Source organism: Ictidomys tridecemlineatus, chromosome 8, assembly GCF_052094955.1.
Source record: "Ictidomys tridecemlineatus isolate mIctTri1 chromosome 8, mIctTri1.hap1, whole genome shotgun sequence".
NCBI classification, from domain to species: Eukaryota; Metazoa; Chordata; class Mammalia; order Rodentia; family Sciuridae; genus Ictidomys; species Ictidomys tridecemlineatus.
In genome coordinates, this window is record NC_135484.1 from 156971125 (window position 1) to 156990048 (window position 18924).

At 35.5% G+C, this 18924-nt stretch overlaps 1 protein-coding gene across 1 annotated transcript in view; it reads right to left on the reverse strand.

The window, feature by feature from the left end:
• LOC101959607 (uncharacterized) overlaps positions 1–896 on the reverse strand; it is a 37640-nt gene extending 36744 nt beyond the window's left edge. The window contains exon 1 of the mRNA XM_078020664.1: positions 659–896. Within this exon, the coding sequence (XP_077876790.1) occupies positions 659–718 (60 nt within the window). The 5' untranslated portion in view covers positions 719–896. The remainder of the gene's footprint in view (positions 1–658) is intronic.
• Positions 897–18924: the final 18028 nt, after the last annotated feature.

Consider the following 18924-nt stretch of genomic DNA (forward strand, 5'->3'; position numbering starts at 1 on the left):
CTCAATTTGAGATACTGCTTCCCCTACATTTAAAAATCTCAGGACTCATGAAGAGAATGAGTTAAAAGCCAGCATCATCAAATTTGTGAGGCCCTAAGAAATTCAAAGGGAACCTGTTTCTAAATAAAAATATTTTAAAAAGGGGTGGAAATGTGAATCAGTGGATGAACACCTCCGAGTTGAATTTCTGGTACCAAAAAGAAACACCCCCCCCACACACACACACACAATAAATAAATATATAAACAAACAAACAAACCCTCATGAGTAACAAGCCCTAAAATCAATAGCCTCTCTCATGCATGAGTACAACAAATGGATTTGGGGTTCTCCTGATAATTATCTCAGTCTTCACTGTGCAATCTGGAGTCATGCTGGACTGCTGGGATCTGGAAGCCCACAAAGGACTTTAGAAAGAAGCTGAAAACACGATACAATTATGGAACAAAATGCCCAGGATTTCAACTGCTGATCTAAGCCTCACTAGAGTAGTAAGAGGGAGGTGAAGGCTAAGCTTCTACAGAGAGACCCTCTGGCCACAAGACTCTGGAGAGGACCAGGAGGAGTCCCAAGCCAGGACTCCCAGTTTCCACCTTTGCCACTCCTGTCAGCCTTAAGCCACCTTCCTCCGCAGTCTCAAGATACAAGGCACACTTACCATTTCCCGGCTCTCAGGGTTCTCAGCGGTCTCCCTGTGGTTTGTTTTCAGCTTCTCCATAGCAAAGAAACCTGGGCTCCGGATCCAGGGCAGAAAGCCTAAAAGAGATTGAAAAATGGCCGGCTCCAGACTGGAAGGGAACGGAAGTTCGTGGAAGCCCGCCCCCTCATCACTGGCTGCATGCGGATTGGACAGTTCTCGCCTAAGAGACTGATTGGCCAAGGCTTCAGGCACTGCCTCCAACCTGAGCCAAGTGGGTGCAGAATCAGGCTGAATGACAGGCTCATCCTTTGTCACTGTTAAAAGAGCAGAAAGCGCTGGTGGGGATGTGGCTCAAGCGGTAGCGCGCCCTCCTGGAATTCGTTGAGGCCCGTGTTCGATTCTCACCACTACCTACAAATAAAGCTGTTCCTTTTTCTGCAGAAAAACACTCTTTTAATCCTTTTAAAAAAGAATACAGATCAGGGCTGAGGATATAGCTTAGTCAGTAGAGTGCTTGTTTTGCTTATATAAAGCCATGGATTCAATGCCCTGCACTACACACATACAATCCCGCCAAAAAAATGAATTAAGTAAAGGACTTTGGGGCCTAGGGTTATGGTTCAGTGGTAGAGTGCGTCCCTAGCATGCATGAGGTACTGGGTTGAACACCCAGCACCACATTAAAAAGCAAACCAACAAACAAACTACTAATAGTAGTGTGTCTATCTACAACAAAAAATATTCAAGAAAACAAAAAGACTGTATATTGGACTTGTGCACCCTGACTACAGAACCCATAATCATTTTTTATAAATAATATTTACATATATGTCTTCAGACAGTGTTTAAAATTCTCCTGTGATGGCTTTTCAAGTAGCTTATATTACAGGTATGTTTCACAACCCTGAAATCCGCCACACCGTTATTATTATTATTATTATTATTATTATTATTATTATTATTATTTTTATGGTCTATTAATTGCATTAAATGTCTCTGTATGGGGTTATTTTAAGGTAAAGTTTTCTTCCAATAATAGGACCTAGAGAGAAGTGTACTGACACTTATAACTGTTTATAAAGTTAAAGCAATTTGTGAATAAATATGCATTTTTTATAAAAATTGTATAACAATTACTTTAATATTTTTTTAATTTTTCTGTTTTTTGTCTCATAAAAAAATAGTTTGAGCTTTAAACTCATTAGCAATGTCCTTATATCCCTTTCCCCCAAAAAAGTGACTCACAGGTATAATTCAAATTATTGAGACTCATAAATTTTGGATCCTTTATTTTAACTAGTGAAGTCTAAAGATTTTCTTTTTATTTTCACCTTTAAATGAGGCCCACTTTTTATAGCTTTCTTGTTGTGTAACTGACCTTTATTATTCTGCAAATTTTACCCCCATTCTGATCACTTTAGACTACTGATGTTTTGATGGAGGGGATCTCAAAGTGGTCATGCACAAGGTAGGAAATGGATACAGTAAAATATAAGACTAGTGATTGCTGAGTATGTAGATTCTGCTATACAAAATAAGTATTGGTGGACGATATGGGGCTAGGGAGAAAAATAGCAATGAAAAAAAAAGAAGAAAAAATTGAATAGTACACGGGTTCAGATGCTACAAGTCTACAATAATAGCGAGAATATAGAGGGTAGTGTTCTTGGAAGCAGCAATAAAATTTGAGGGGAAAGAAAAAGGTAATGTTTTGCACAGTTCCAAAGGGAGAGAGCCAGGTGAATGGGTTCTGTGTTCAACTCTTCCCACCTAGGAGTGGAATTTACAGTTCATAGGGTATGTCTCAGTAAGTAGTAAAACACCATTTCTATGTACCTTTACACTTTTTCATGGCTACAAGCTGACTTTGACAATTTCAGTCACATTACATCTTTATACTTGTTAGTTATACATTAATTAATTCATTCACTACATTATTTATTTGTTTTTTATTAATTCACTTTTTCTTTAGTTGTCATTGTTTTTATATTACTGGTGATTACATAATTGCATAAATATTCTGAATGTTGACTTTTTGTTAAATGTTGTTTTATGTGTTTATTCATACATTTACTTTTCATTGAAATGTTTTTCCTTTGCCAAGCCTTATTTATATTATACCTCAATCTTCATTTATGAAGACTAGATAAAATCACATTATTCCAAATAACTCAAGGATTTATCATCTTGGCAGAACCCTAATCACCCGCTAAAGTTGACCCAGTCTGGATCAACTAAAAGCTGTGTCAAAACTCCTCTTTTTCTTATGCACACTTTAATAAAGAATTCCTCTCTCACTTTTATATTTTGGAGAGCAGACCAACTTTCCAAGCAGTAGTTAATAACCTAGATGAGTTTTCCAACTAGCTCACTATTACTTTGAAATTATTTACATCCTTGACACTAAGAGTGTCACTGATTACTTTTTTTTTTGCAAGATCTCTCTCTCTCTCTCTCTCTCTCTCTCTCTCATATGAAAAATTAAAATCAGATATGCTTTTTTACTAAGAAACACTCTCAGCCTTTAATAAATTATTCTATAAAGAAAAAGGGTTTTGCTGATTTTCTTAGACCCTCGCTAAGTTGCTGAGGCTGGCTGACTTTAATCTAATGTTATAGAAGTTTGCATTATATATTCACTTTTGCTTTACTATTACACAATAATAGTAAAGCAAATGTGAATGAAAAAAATGAAATGAATAAATAAATAAATAAACAAAACAGATAAAATAAGTACACAGATTTTATGTGACTGGAATTATCAAATGTTGATTGTGGCCATATAAATTTGTAAAGCTACTTGGAAATGGTTTTATACTACCTACTGAAACATACTCTGATTTATCAATTCCACTTCGAAGAAATAAACACATAACCCATTCATTTGACTCTTTCTCTTGGGGACTGTGCCAGAGTTGCCTTCTTCTTTCACTTCTACCTTATTTCTGCCTCCAAAGAAACTACCCCTTACCCTCATACTACCATTGATCCACCATTAGACTTTTTAAATCTGAACTCTTGAGCTGGTCATTCTTTCCCTCTTTTCTTCACAGCACTTTTTTTCTCTACCCCTATCTACTCCACCAATACTTTTTCATTAATACTCACTACTACATACTCAGAATCTATCATCTTATATCCTGACCCATCCATGTTCTGCCTTTTCCATAAATCACTTTGAGATCCCCTCCACCCAGATATCAATAGTCCAGAGTAAGGTCAGGCTAGGGTGTTATACATGCAGGCTTTTAGAAGTCATTTACATAACAATAAGCTTATTAAAATTGGAATGTATTTTATCTGAGGTTAAAAAAGAAAATCTACAGACAGTACTGTTAAACTGAAGTGTCTAAAACTCATTATTTTCAATAATTTGGAAAAAGAAATTCTATAAAAAGGAGAATAAATAAAAGAACATAATATATAAAAGTGACAAATTTGAAGACACACCAAGTGTATATATCAAAGAGTGTCATATATTGGTGCTTTCAAAAGACAAATTAATTTGAAATAAATGTGGTTAATGCGAGATGTAGTAATTATGTATTAATTATATATAATGGTAGTATACATGTACATGTACAAAATGCATCTCATATAATTATGAGTATACATTGCAAAAAATTAACTCTACAGTATTTTTTTAAAAATTTTGCTGACAACACTATAAATACCTACATCTAGGTTTATGTATTACCAAATGTTCAGGATACATTTTGTACTTTATAAAGTTTACAACTGACCAACAGACCTTTTTTTCAATTTTCAAAAGGAGTAGTATTTATTTTCAGTTAGAACATAATGCCATCATTTATCTTTAATTTTTAATTATTTTTTAACTATACATGACAGCAGAATGCATTACAATTCTTATTACACATATAGAGCACAATTTTTCATTTCTCTGGTTTTATACAAATTATATTTACATGAATTCACTCCTTTATTCATGTACTTTATATAATAATATATATCATATTCCACCATCATTTCTAAGCCCATGATCCCTCCCCTCACCTCCCAACCCCCAAAATGTCATTTTTATACACACTGATGTATGCTATGAAGTTATAGAAAAGAGTATATACCTTATAATAATATGAACAGGCAAATTTTTGTAACTACTACATAGCATAATAATAATAATAATAATAATAATAATAATGACAACCTTGCCATTTAGACTTAATAAATTATACATCTGGCACTACTGACATCTTTTAAAAAAAAATGACATCTTTTCAAAAAAAAAGGAAGGGTTATTTGTGTGGGAAAATGTTATTCTATGCTTTCTTAATATCAAGAATAAATTATTTTCAGAAGTGATATATATTACAATATAAAAATAAAATAGAACCAGGTTCTATGGCACACACCTCTAATCCCATTGGATTGTGCGGCAAAGGCACTATAATCCTGAGTTTAAAGCCAGCCTCATAAATTTAGCAAGGCCCTAAGCAACTATATGTGACCCAATCTCTGTGTGCCACTGATTTAAAATTCCAGTAAGAAACAATAACAACAAAAAGAATACAAAGTATTGATGAGGACACAAAATAAATTCTCATGAACTAAAGATGGAGTAGAAATTGCTGTTATTTCATCATGAAAACTGTTTATATATAGATGAAACTCCTCACCAAGCAGCTTAGACCTGTAGAAATTATAATATGTGTGTACAATGACAGTGTACAGTTATGTGATAGCATAAATCTAGAGCTATACTTGTCAATACAGTGGAAATCTGGGGTCTAGGAGGAAAGAGGAGGTGATTCAGAAAAATAAAAATAATAAAGTTTGAGAAAGATTGGTTTCTAGAGCCCAGAAAGATTTTTGGTTTAATTAGAGAACAAAATACCACATAAGTATTATACTGAAGTTACATCTGTTAAATACATCACATGTATAATGGCTTTCAAGGAAAATATGTGGAACTTATCACAAACTAAATAAAAATTTACAAAAGCACATAAAATACCATGTACGTAAATAAAACTAATCATTACAAAGACAACTATTTTAACTCAATTTAATATACAATATTTTCTTATCAAAATTTTAGCATGTTTTTCTTTAAATACAAGAAGAGAGCTGGACGTGTTGGTGCACAATTGTAATCCCAGCACCTTGGGAGGCTGAGACAGGTGTATTGTGAGCTCAAAGCCAGCATCAGCAAAAGTGAGGCTCTAAGCAACTCAGTGAGACATCATCTCTAAATGTCATACAAAATAGGTTTGGGGATGTGGCTCAATTCCCCTGAGTTTAATTCCAAGTAGCAATATATGTAAAATACCCCAAAACCTTTAATAAAAAAAACAAATAATATAGTTATTGTTATGAGACACACTTAATGTATATTATGAAACTATATTGCAATAATGCAGACCAATAAATCATAATATTAATCAAATCTGAAACCATATGTAGATCAATAGTATTGTTAAGAGCAAAGGAAAGGAGTATGTAAAACTGATCATATAAAAAATAACATTAGACGTGAATGAATCTATCCAATGAATGAATGAATCTATCCAACCTAAAGTTAGAATTGGGACCTAGTGGCAAAGTTCACTGTTAGAGTGTGTATGCAGAATGTGCAAGATAGTCAGTTCCAACCTTAGCAACACTATAAAAAGCAAATATTAAGAGGGAATGATGTTGAAAATAAAGCAGAATATTAAAATGAGACACTCTCCTTCCATCTATAGATACATTTAAAAAAAACTACTATGAGGGTCTCTTTGGCAAAATCATAAATGAGTAGAGAGATTTACATACACTGGATATTAGTCCTGTCTTAAGAAATGTACCACATTTGGGACAAAATCCCTAATTACCATCATCACCTCTAGTGAACAGAAATGTGAGAGAGGGGCTGAGGATGTAGCTCAGTTTTTAGAGTGCTTGCCTTGTATGCACAAGGCCCTGGGTTCAATCTCTAGCACCAGAAAAGAAAAAAAAAAGAATATGAAAGAAGTGATACCAAAAAATGTGGTGATATCTAGGAGCCATAAAAGCCTTCACACGTGTTTCATCAGCTGTGACCAAGACACAAAAATACCCAAATATCAAAGTCGTCAACTTATGGGCTGGGATGTAGCTCAGTGGCAAAGCGTCTGCCTTGCATTCGCAAAGCCCTGGGTTCGACCCCCAGTTCCAAAAAAGACATAAAAAAGAACCCCACCAAAAAAAAAAACAAAAAAAAATAAGATAAAAAAAAACAAAACAACCCTTTAGGGGCTGGGGATGTGGCTCAAGTGGTAGCGCGCTCCCCTCGCATGGGTGGGGCCCGGGTTAGATCCTCAGCACCACATGCAAACGAAGATGTTGTGCCCGCCGAAAACTAAAAAATAAAGATTAAAAATTCTCTCTCTCTCTCTCTCTCTCTCTCTCTCTCTCTCTCTCTCTCTCTGTCTCTGTCTCTGTCTCTCACTCTCTCTTTAAAAAAAAAAAAGTTGTCAACTTATCTCAAAAAAAAATCTGCCAGCATATTTTCCCAACTGCTATTGCTGACAGATGAAGTTCACTCTAGCTTGTATTATAGGTGATATAGGGGGGAATCCAGTAAACTACTCTTAGCTTGAGTGAGATCTTAGCACTTCCTGAATCTTGCCCCAACCCTGATACACTAGTAATAAGGCCAGAACTACCAATTCCTCCTAGAAAAAAAATTTTTGGTTTTTTTTGTGGGTGTGTGTATGTGTGTATTGAATGTTTCAAGTTTAACATATTTTGTTTATATTACTATGTCCCTGATACACTAGTAATAATGCCAGAACTACCAATTGTTCCTAGAAAGTTTTTTTTTTTTGTGTGTGTGTGTGTGTGTGTGTGGATGTGTGTGTGAATGTGTGTACTGAATGTCTCAACTTTAACATATTTTGTTTACGTTACTATGTCCTAAAGTTCCAAACTCTGGAACAAAAGGTGACTGAGCTGATGTAGATTTCAAACAAATGAATTTACATTCTTTTCCCAGCACTTTTATGAACTATGATACCAAACAGTAGTTTAAAAAGGAGGTTGAAAACCAATGATTCCTGTTTATTCCAACAAATCTTTACAGAATAGTCCTACATTGGCTACTTCATATAAACTTTCCACAGGGATAAAATACATCAGTCAAAGAGATTTTCTGTAGCCTGGACAGTGTTGTTGAAAAGGTTATTATAATAATATGAAAGAGCCTAGGTGTGGTGGTAAATATACTAGTGGCTGGAGAGGCTGAATCAGGAGGATTGTGATTTGGAAGACAGCCTTAACAACATAGCAAGGCTAAAAGCAACTTAGTGAGATATTAGTGATATATCACCTGTCTCAAAAAAAAAAGGGTGGGGATTCCATCTCTTGGGTCCCCTTCTTCCTCCAGGAGAAGTCTTTTCTGCTGCCCTTTAATAAACTTCTATTTTCCACTCTGAAAAAAAACAAAGGGAGGGGGAGGGCTGGGGACATAACTCAGTGGTAAGCACCCCCGGAGTTCAATTCCTACCACCAAACCATACCAAACCAAACAAATACCTGAAAGATAGTAGGGACTCCAGAGTATACGTGTATATGTATGGATAAAAATTTTGGTTACAATATAAAGTTAATAAAGATACTTTTGAAAAAATTATCATGGTTCTTTTTTTTTTGAGAGAGAGAGAGAGAGAGAGAGAGAGAGAGAGAGAGAATTTTAATATTTATTTATTCATTTTAGTTTTCGGCAGATACAAAATCTTTATTTGTATGTGGTGCTGAGGATCAAACCCGGGCCGCACACATGCCAGGCGAGCGTGCTACCGCTTTAGCCACATTCCCAGCCCCTATCATAGTTCTTAAGAGCTCAAAATAAAAATGCCATATAATTCACTAATGATATATTTTTTTTAAAGCAGGTTATTATTGTGAATGTCTGTACTCTCAGTGGCTCTGGAGGATGGAACAGGAGGAACTTAAATGCAAGACCATCCTCAGAAAATTGGCAATGGCTTAAGTGACTCAGTGATATCCTGTCTTATTAAAAAAAAATAGGGATGTAACACAGTGGATAAGTGCCTAAATAAATAAAAATAAATAACAATTCTTGGTTTAAAAAATGCCCTACAACCCAGTAATTATAATTTTGGATATATATCTAAAGAAATTGGGACATTTTTGTTAAAGACATTACAATACTTCCATTTTTACTGTAGGTTTATTCACAGTATCTAATAAAAGGAATCAAATGAAGTGCATTTTAGATACAAGACATTGATGCAAAGGTTCCTTTTATCTACTTGCCTTAAAGGCTGCATACTTATAATTCAAACTGCTCCCTAAAAGGAAAGACTCAGATAAGGATATTTCTGAGTACTCCAAGAGATTTTGGTACCTCTGGACAAATTGTGTAAGACTTTTTTAAAACTAAGGAATAGGTAAATTTTGGAGTTTGGAATGTGGACAACATACAGTAAATTCCTCAAGCGGGAATCTTAATTCAGACATTGTGATAAGGTGTCTGAGTCTGGGGAAGAAAGAGAAAGTAAAATCAGAGTTTGAGATAAAACTAGACTTTGCTTGACTGATTTCTAGGTTATTGATTTAATCCAAACAGATATTGGAAAAAGCGTCAAAGCTACTAATTAAAATTTATGTAAAATAGGTATTTAAAAAGTACCAAGAAAGAGCTGAAGGTGTGGCTCAGTGGTACAGTGCTTGCCTAGCATATATGAGGCCCTGAGCTTAATTCTCAGCACCACATATAAATAAATAAAATATAAATAAATATTTTTAAAAATACCAGGTAAGGGTTCAGGGTTGTTGCTCAGTAGTAGAGTGCTTGGCTAGTATGCATGAGACAGTCTGTTTGATACTGGACCCACATTAATAATAATCATAATAATAATCATAATAATAAAGATAAAGATACTTTGTTCATCTACAACTAAGAAAAAAATTTTAAAAAGTACAACAGTGCTATGGCCTATAATCTTCTAATTAACTGTGTTCTAATTAAACCCTTGCAATTGAACTTTCTTGTTATTTAAATTAAAGTCCAGTTCCACTTTTATTTCCTGCCACACCAGGACAAAGGAGTTTGCTTTATTTTTTATTTTATTTTATTTTTTAAAGAGAGAGAGAGAATTTTTTTAATATTGATTTTTTAGTTTTCGGCGGACACAACATCTTTGTTTTTATGTGGTGCTGAGGATGGAACCCGGGCCGCACGCATGCCAGGCGAGCGCGCTACCGCTTGAGCCACATCCCCAGCCCAGGAGTTTGCTTTATTATTAGGAATGCTTCTAAATGACATTTTAATAAAGTTGTCTTACATATTTAAAAACTCAGTTGAAAGCAAACTTGGTGGCACAGGCCATAACCCCTGTGGCTCAGAAGAATTATACATGGGTATCATGAGTTCAAAGCCACTCTCAGCACTAAGTGAGACCCTCTCTCTAAATAAATACAAAAAAGGGTTGGGGATATGTCTCAGTGCCCCTGAGTTAAATACTTGGTTAAAAAAAAAAAAGAGAGAGAAAAGAAAAAAAACTCAATTGAGGACAAATACATTAAACAAACAAACAAAAAAAAAAAAACCTTAATTTTGGACAAATTAACTACACTATTGTGAGGATGGCCTTAGGCCGGGCCTAAAAAACTTCATTTTAAAAACTTCAGTTTGAAACATGCAGTCTCACCAGGCATGCCTAAAGAAGCCCTGCAATATTGCCCTCAGACATAAACAAATTACTTCCTCTCAACTTGATAAACAGAGTGAGGCCTCTGGCAGGTTGTCCTCACCTAATAAGAGGAAGGGTGAGAAGACCAAGGTGAAGACCAGCAGACCAGATGTTTCTGGCCCTAGAGTAAATGATGTCATGGAAAAATCTGGTGGTAACTAACAAGGATTGAAAAAAGGGTTAAAAAAGCTGAAACATTTAGTATAAATAATAGAGCAAATGAACAGATGTTCAGCCAGCTCAATAAAAAATGCACTTGAGCTGGAGAGGCTGATGAGGACTTGGAATGACATCTCATCACGTCTCATCATTTGCATTATCCTCACCACTCTTAAACCTCTACAGCCAAAACTTAGTGAGAGGGGGAAAGATAAAAGACTATGTGATGTTCTTCTCATGTGATGAAAACTTAATTTCAGTGGGGAGAAACCCAATGGGGAAAATAAAACCAAGAGGCAAGGTCTCCCATACACCCAAAATATATATTTTTATGAAAAAAATTTATCAAAATTACTTTAAAATTTCATTTAACTTTTGTGCTGTCTGGTCTTATGAGAAAGCAAATTTTATTTTAAAATTCTAAGCAATGACCTAAGGCAGTAATATTTTCCCAGAGGGAAAAACAATACAATGCACTAGTATCATTTAAAAATTTCTAGTATTCATAATAAAAATTAAGGACAGCTTAAATCAATTTAATAATTTAAAGCACTATATCCAAAATATTATTATTTTTGAAAATATAAATTGACTAATAAATAAATGTATTTTTCAAGCTTCATCCTAAAATTTACTCTTGACCTCTCAGGGATATCTATGTTCACCACAGCTATATTCCATGTTTGAGATCCATAAATACCCTGACCTCAACAAGGTGAAAAAAATGGACAACTCAGTTCTGTGTCATAGGTTATGGAGTAAACATACCAAACAACATTCTCTCAGGGCCAAAGAACAGGACAGACTCTGCATTTTGAGAGAGCAGCCATCTACATCTCATAAGTGTACAAAAGTGGACTCTGTTTCTCACAGGATTCTGGGCACAGATCCATTTTCATTTTAGATATCATACTTTAACCAAAAGAGATTGGTATCACTGGAGAGAAGACTCTAGATCATCAGATCATCAGTAACCCAGAAACTGGAATCTAAACATTTTTTTAAAAAAAATATTTTGCAGTTTTGTTGTTAGCCTAATGCAGGGTTGTGATTTCAATTTTCTTCTTTAGTATGGGGTACACTGAGAATATCACCAAACATTAAAGGCATAGATGTCTAGACATATTTCTATATAATTCAATAAAGCCTGTCAAGAGATTAAAGTTTAAATTTAAATTAACAAAAATTTAATCAGTACCTATAAGGCACAATGTTTTTCTCATAACTTCTGTTCCACATGTGATTAAATCCTGACATTCAGCCTATGTTTAGTGAATTAGATATCTATCACTGAATAAGAAGAAACTATGTAAAAATTATTGTCTCAAGTGTGGGCTTATCATCAATTAAGGCTGGGTTCATATGGGATCTTTTTACTGCATTAGGTGATGGTTGGTAAGGTTACTGAACTTCAGAGGGATATATGTTGCCAAAAAAAAGCACCCTTCTTCTCAGAATCAAATAAATTAAGGTGGCCTCATTCTCATGGAGGTGACAGTGTTATGAAAGCAAAAACAAAGTATTCAAAATGTTTTCTAACTTCCCTAGTCACAGATTTACATAAGTCACACACAAAAAATAAGAGCTCAGATCCAAAGTTTGGGAAATATACTCTGCACTTTGGCTACAAGAGGAGTAAAAACACATTGTCAACTTTATGTGTACAGATAAGGCTAAAGAATTGCTAATATGTTGACACTCGGTATCATTCTGCTTTTTGTAATGGATGAGGTTTACATAGCTGTTCAGTGTGAAAGAATATTTGAAAGGTCTCATGAATATTAAGCAATGTTACTGGAATTCAGGATCAATTCTGTGATTCCCAAAGCCACAACTCACATCCTCTAGATTACATGAATTATCAATCTTTCATTATTGTCTTAGAAGTTATAGAAGTTAGATAGTGACACAAAAAAGCAGAGGTTTTTTTTTTTTTTTTGAACCAAGGACTGGACTCAGAACACTTTATCACAAATCACATCTCCAGCCCATTTGTTTTTAAAGACAAGCCAAGTTTTCACTAAGATGCTTAAGGCCTTTCCTATCCCCTACTATCCCCCCTCCCCTTCCCTCACATCTTCTCTCTCCACCCCATCTACTGTAATTCATTTCTCTCCTTGTTTATTATCCCATTCCTCTCAAAATACAACAGTTACTAATAGGGCATTATGTAAAATTGTGGATGTGTAACCGACGTGATTCTGCAATCTGCATTTGGGGTAAAAATTGAGAGTTCACAACCCATTTTAATCTAATGTATGAAATATGATATGTCAAGAGCTTTGTAATGTTGTGAACAACCAATAAAAAACAGACTGTCTTGTATATTTTAAAAAAATGATGCTTAAGGCCCCACTGAGTTGCTGAGTCTAGCCTTGAACTTAAAATCCTTCTTCCTCAGCCTCTTGAGTCACTGAAATTACAGACATGCATTAAAATATTGGCTCTTGGGCTGGGGATGTGGCTCAAGCGGTAGCGCACTCGCCTGGCATCCGTGCGGCCCGGGTTCGATCCTCAGCACCACATACCAACAAAGCTGTTGTGTCCGCTAAAAACTAAAAAATAAATATTAAAAATTCTCTCTCTCTCTCTCCTCTCTCACTCTCTCTTTAAAAAAAAAAAAGAAGTGATGGTGGAATGTGATGAACATTATTATCAAAAGTACATGTATAATGACACGAATTGGTGAGTATACTTTGTATACAACCAGAGATATGAAAAATTGTGCTCTATACGTGTAATAAGAATTGTAATATAATGCATTCTGCTGTCATATATAAATAAAAAATTAATAACAATTAAATTTAAAAAAAAATATTGGCTCTTGTTTCCTGGTTTATGAATAGGCAAAATTGAAATGCTAAGCAGAGAAGCAGCTGTTATAATCACCCCTTTATTAATTCTGGCTTACTTCCTAATGTTTAAATACTGAAACCCATATTTCAATGTATATTGAAGGTAACATTATCTATTATAGTCAACAGTCTGTTAATCTCCATTTTATCCAGACAATTTTTTACTGCCTAAACTTTGATTTAATTTGAAAATGTTACTCAATATGTTTGAACTTCTGGTTTTTCTTCTGGCATTATTAGGATACTAGGTTCAAACCATACAGCCTATGGAAAATTATGGTGTGGTTATAGCTGAAGAGAAGACTATATGATAAATAAAATTTTAAACTCATGAGGATGAGGTATTTTCTTTCTTTTTATGTATCCTTGGTGAATAAGATACAGAGTACACAGCCAAACCTTAAATCATACAAAACAGGCTCTATCTCTAGTTAATAAAGAAAAATGTCAAATACAAAAAGTTGTGTTGCAAAATCACATAGCAGTTGGTTTGTTATCAGCAGCACAGGAATGGGTTTCTGCCATATTCAGTTGTATACATATTCTAGATCACCAAAATAATATCAGTATGACTTCAATATATATGATATCTTTAGATGCAGCCACACAGCAGTTGATCAATGACAAGTTGCAAGAATGATGAGCTTGTTTAGATACCATCTGGAGATGGCTTTTAGTAATCTTAGACAGGGGGATTGTGTTCTAGTCATATCACAATACAACATATTTTTTTGAGACCTGTGGATGCAGAGCTCTTACCTCCTTGCTAATAGATCATTGCAAAAGACTTCAGGTGTGTAGATTTTTTGAATATGAATCCTAAAAGTGTGGATCATTGGAAAGGCCAGACATGATTATAGCTACTCTGTTGTTGATGCTTCCAATAGGTTACTGTTATTATTATGATGATGATTATTATTAATATTATTATCATTTATTCAAGTAATAAATAACTTGATTTAGTGTATGCATTCATTGTCATAAACATATTCTTCTGAGCATGTGTTCACTATGTAAAATATTGATCCTGCACCTTTGTTTTCTGGCCTATATATGAAAAGGCCTATGGAATGATGTAGGAGTCTGAGGGCTGAATGCTCTGGGCTACCTGGGAGCTATTGTTACCTCTGCATAAGCATGACTACACGGCCAACTCTGCCTCATATCTCTCAATTGCTAGAGACCAAAATTTTACATCCTGGGTCTCAACACCTACACAGCAACTGGCATACTCTTTAGAATATTTGCAGGTGAGAGATATCTCAGTCCTGATAGATTAATGGAGATTGTTAGGGGAGTAGTGGTACCTATGGACACCAAGAAGCATACAACACTTAGTTGCCTCAGTCCTATTAGAGTGAACTCCTATGGAGAGCTGTGACATAATGGAATGAGTTCCTTGTAAACAGAAATAAGGATTCTGACTGCACTGTGGGCAAACGTGAACCTTGGAAGTTGAACTATCAATGGATTGCTGAAGCCCAGGCCCCAGCCCCTGGCCAAAGAAAAAAGTGGCAGCAGTGGCATAGATGATTTGGAGAAGTAGTCAAATGAGTCATGTGCAGCTGCTCTGGCCATGGGATGAATGGTTTCTATAGATCTGACAGCAAAAACTGATGCAAGTGTATGAGAGACTACTAGAATGAGGAATTGCAAGATAATCAAGAAGTCTAGGAATCCAAAGTACATCCAGTAGAGTAAGATCTCTGTATTTTGAAAATACCCATCAGCCTTCCCCATTGTGATGATTGAGAAAAAAGAAGAGTGAAGGCTTTCAAGTCCAGTCAATGGATGATGCATAAAATGAAACAACAGCAGCCAATGGCTCCAGTGAACAACTGGCATGGCCAGCCCAGGCATCCAAGTTTACCCCATTTTACCTGTTAAGTAGAACTGGTGGACTTAAAAAATAATTTACCCAGGTGGCAAGAGAGCAAGATTATTATTTTTTGTCTGTAAGAATTAGAGATAAACAGCATTCTGTGTTGCACCTTAAGAATGGAGAGGTTAGCATTGCTCCTTACAGTAGAAGTTGTAAAATGCTCAATGCCATGAGGCATTTAAGGACAAAAAAAGACTAAGTATGTTAGTACCTGGCCAGGCTTCCAGAGGGCTGTATTTTTAGCAAGTAGCCAAGGTCATAAACACTTATATTCAAGGGGCTGGGTATGTGGCTCAAGCGGTAGCACACTCGCCCGGCATGCGTGCGGCCGGGGTTCAATCCTCAGCACCACATACAAAGATGTTGTGTCTGCCGAGAACTAGAAAAAATAAATAAATATTAAAAAACAAACAACAAAAAAACCCCACTCCTATTCAAGCTGTGTACTCAAGGTCAAAAACATTTGTTTGTGAGCATGTTCTTACATCAGTAAAATATTGTTGATGTGCCTTCTTTGTCTGACCTGCATAAACAAAAAGTTCTATCTAATAATTTGGAGGGCTGAAGGATAGAAGCTAGAGGCTGGTTATGGGCTATTGCTGCCTTCAAAAGTAGCATGCCTACCATCCCAAAAGTTCCTCACATCTTCTTTCAACTGCTTGAGCCCCAAACCTTGCTTTTGTTATATGAGCCCCTGCACAACAGCCACAGATGTGAAATCATTTTTAATTTGAGACTGTCACAAATCCTCTGCTTTATGCAAGGAGTATTGTGTTGTTTTGTAGACATACTCCTAGATAAAATTGGTATAGTGGAGATTTAGTATATTATTTATTTTAGATTACATATATAGCCTTAATGTTGTCTCGTCCTCACTTTTTTAATGTAGTTTCATATTCTCCATTTACAAAACTTTTGTGATACAGATACAGTCCTTTTGTTGCAGTTTCCATAGCATCCTGCATTTTCATCATGACTGAAATGAAATATGCCTGTTTTCAAATTTCTTCTGATAAGAAATTTAAAAAATATTGCTTGTTCTTGATTTTTCAATTGAACTTTCAGCAATTTCCCTAGTTTATTTTAAATCCTTGCTATAAGCTTTAGAAGTTTTTCTCAAACATATTATCCCCATTGAATAAAGAGTTGATCAGATGTAAAAATTTTGTTTTTCTTTCTTTTTTTTGAAGGGGAGAGGAATGAATACTTAACCCAGGGTAGTTCTCCTAAACCCCTGTATCATCAGACTTTTTAAATTGTATTTTATTTTATTTTATTTTTAGTTTTCAGGCAAAGTCTTGCTTAGTTGCTTAGGACTCTCTCATATTATTTAGACTGAATTTGAAATTGTGATTCTTCTGCTTAATTCTCCCAAATTATTAAGATTGCTGACATGAGCCACATATGTGTATAAACCCCCCCTTTTGAAAAAATGTCACTAGTTAACTTTTAAGAGAATTTTAAAAGGTGATGAATCATGGCTCCTAAAGGAGATAAGATTTGCCTTTGGGTCAGGCACATTTGATCTTGATATGTACTTAAAAATTGTGGGCACACAAGAAAGCATCTTTGTAAGATCCTGTCTCAAAATAAAAAAAAAAGAAAAGAAAAAAAATTGAGGATATAGCTCAGGAATAAAAATTCTCTCAGTTTAACCACCAGTACTACACTCATATAAACACATACATTCACACACACACACACACACACAGAGTACTTGTGGGATATTCAAAATATTTTTGACACTGAACAGCTGTATAAACCTCATCTATTACAAAAGGCAGAATTAGTGCCATAATATCAGCAGTCCTTTAGCCTTATCTGTGTACAGAAATTTGGTAATGCGATTTTACTCCTACTCTAGCCAAATGCAGAATGTATTCTACAAACTTGGGGTCAGGGCTCTTCTTAATTTTTTTCCTATGGCTTATATAAAGTTGTGGCTATGAAAGAGTACTAGTCAGGTACCTAGTCAGGAAAGATTTTTTAATGTTTTTGCTTTTGCTTTTAGAACACTGTCTCCTCAATGAGATCAAGCCCACCTTAATTTATTTGATTTTGAGATATTGTAAGAGGGATCTGGCGGAGCGTCGGAGGGAGAGACCACACAAGAGACTTACTCCATGCAATTGGCAAAAGGGGATTTATTGGGGATCCATTCCAGCGCGCTGGGGCCCCGTGCTCACTCAAGAAGGGAGAGCAGCCCGGAGCCCAGAGCAAAGGTCAAGCAGAGCTTAAGTACACTTTTTGGAGAGGTCGGTGGGCTTTGCATACATCAGAACAAATCATCATGAGGCGCGGGAAAAATTGAACAACAACTCTGAGACATGATTGGCACATTCATTGGCGGGAACAGGTCGGGCGGGGGTGATTGGTCATTCCTAAGCAGGTTACACATTCGAACTGATTGGTTCGGGCCTGTGACAAACTGCCCAGGGCCCTAGGCTAAATGGCCAGTAGGGCGTTGTTTTAACTATCTCAGGAATTCCAGGTTCTGGGTGTAACAGAGGAATTTAATAATACCTAATCTTTTACATTCAAGCTTTCCAGCTTAGAAACTTTACCCTTTCAATATCATGTGAAGAAGATTCAGGTTCCTTTTTTGTTTGGCAGCCAGATCACCCTCTGAAGTTCAGTAATCTTAACAGCTAAACACATGGAGAAAAAACTTTGCAGATGAATGCAGTTCAATCCAAATGTGAACTAGTAAGTTTTAGAGTGACTTCTTATACAGTTATAGACAACAATATACCCACTGGAGGGAAAATGTCAGGTTTTAATCACATGTGATACAGAGAATATCTGGACAACAGCAGATATCTTATAAGTAGTATTTTAATTTCTCTTATTTAAGTTCATATCCCCAGCCCTGATCCTTAGTCTTTTAATAATGAAAATGCAACAGCCTGCCTTTTGGACTTGATTCTGGGCCCACTTGGCTTAGGTTGGAGGCAGTGCCTGAAGACTTGTCCAATCAGTCTCGTAGGTGCCCTTCTTTTAATCATTTTGTAGGCTTTCTGTCATGGATCAGGAGCCCAAGTTTCTGTGCTAAGAAGAAGCTGAAAACAAATCACAGGGAGAACTCTGAAAACCCTGAAAGCAAGAAAATGATAAATGTGCCTTGTTATCTTGAGACTGGATAAGTAGGTTGTTTGAAGTTGGCTAGAGTGGCAATGGTGAAAAATGAAAATTGTGGCTAGGGACTTGATGTGAGGGGGCAACAATTGTGACATATGCAGTACAGGAGAGAAATAAAGAATGTCCATGTACTTCTGCCCCTTTCAATGCTTTATTCACACAATTACTCAATACAATTTCACTCTATAGGTTCTTAATCAAGAAAACAACAATTCTTAATGCTAGGCACTGCAATAGACATAATCCATTCACAGCAAATAATTATAAATTAATTCTAAGCACTGCAAAGCACAGGTAATAATGACAGGCTAATTACAGACATCCCCTATGCTGAAGTTGCAAGAGGAAAGATGGGTCATGAAAAAGATTAAAGTGAACCCATATGGTAGTCAGGATGCCTTTTCTAAAACCGATTTTAAATAATTTTTTTCCATGTCTTCTGAAAAACACCTGTAAACTTTTAAGATGGCACACAAAAATGAGTTTATCTGAAATCATTCCCCATCCACATGGTGGGAGTTCTATTTCTACTTGCTTAAAAAATAGATT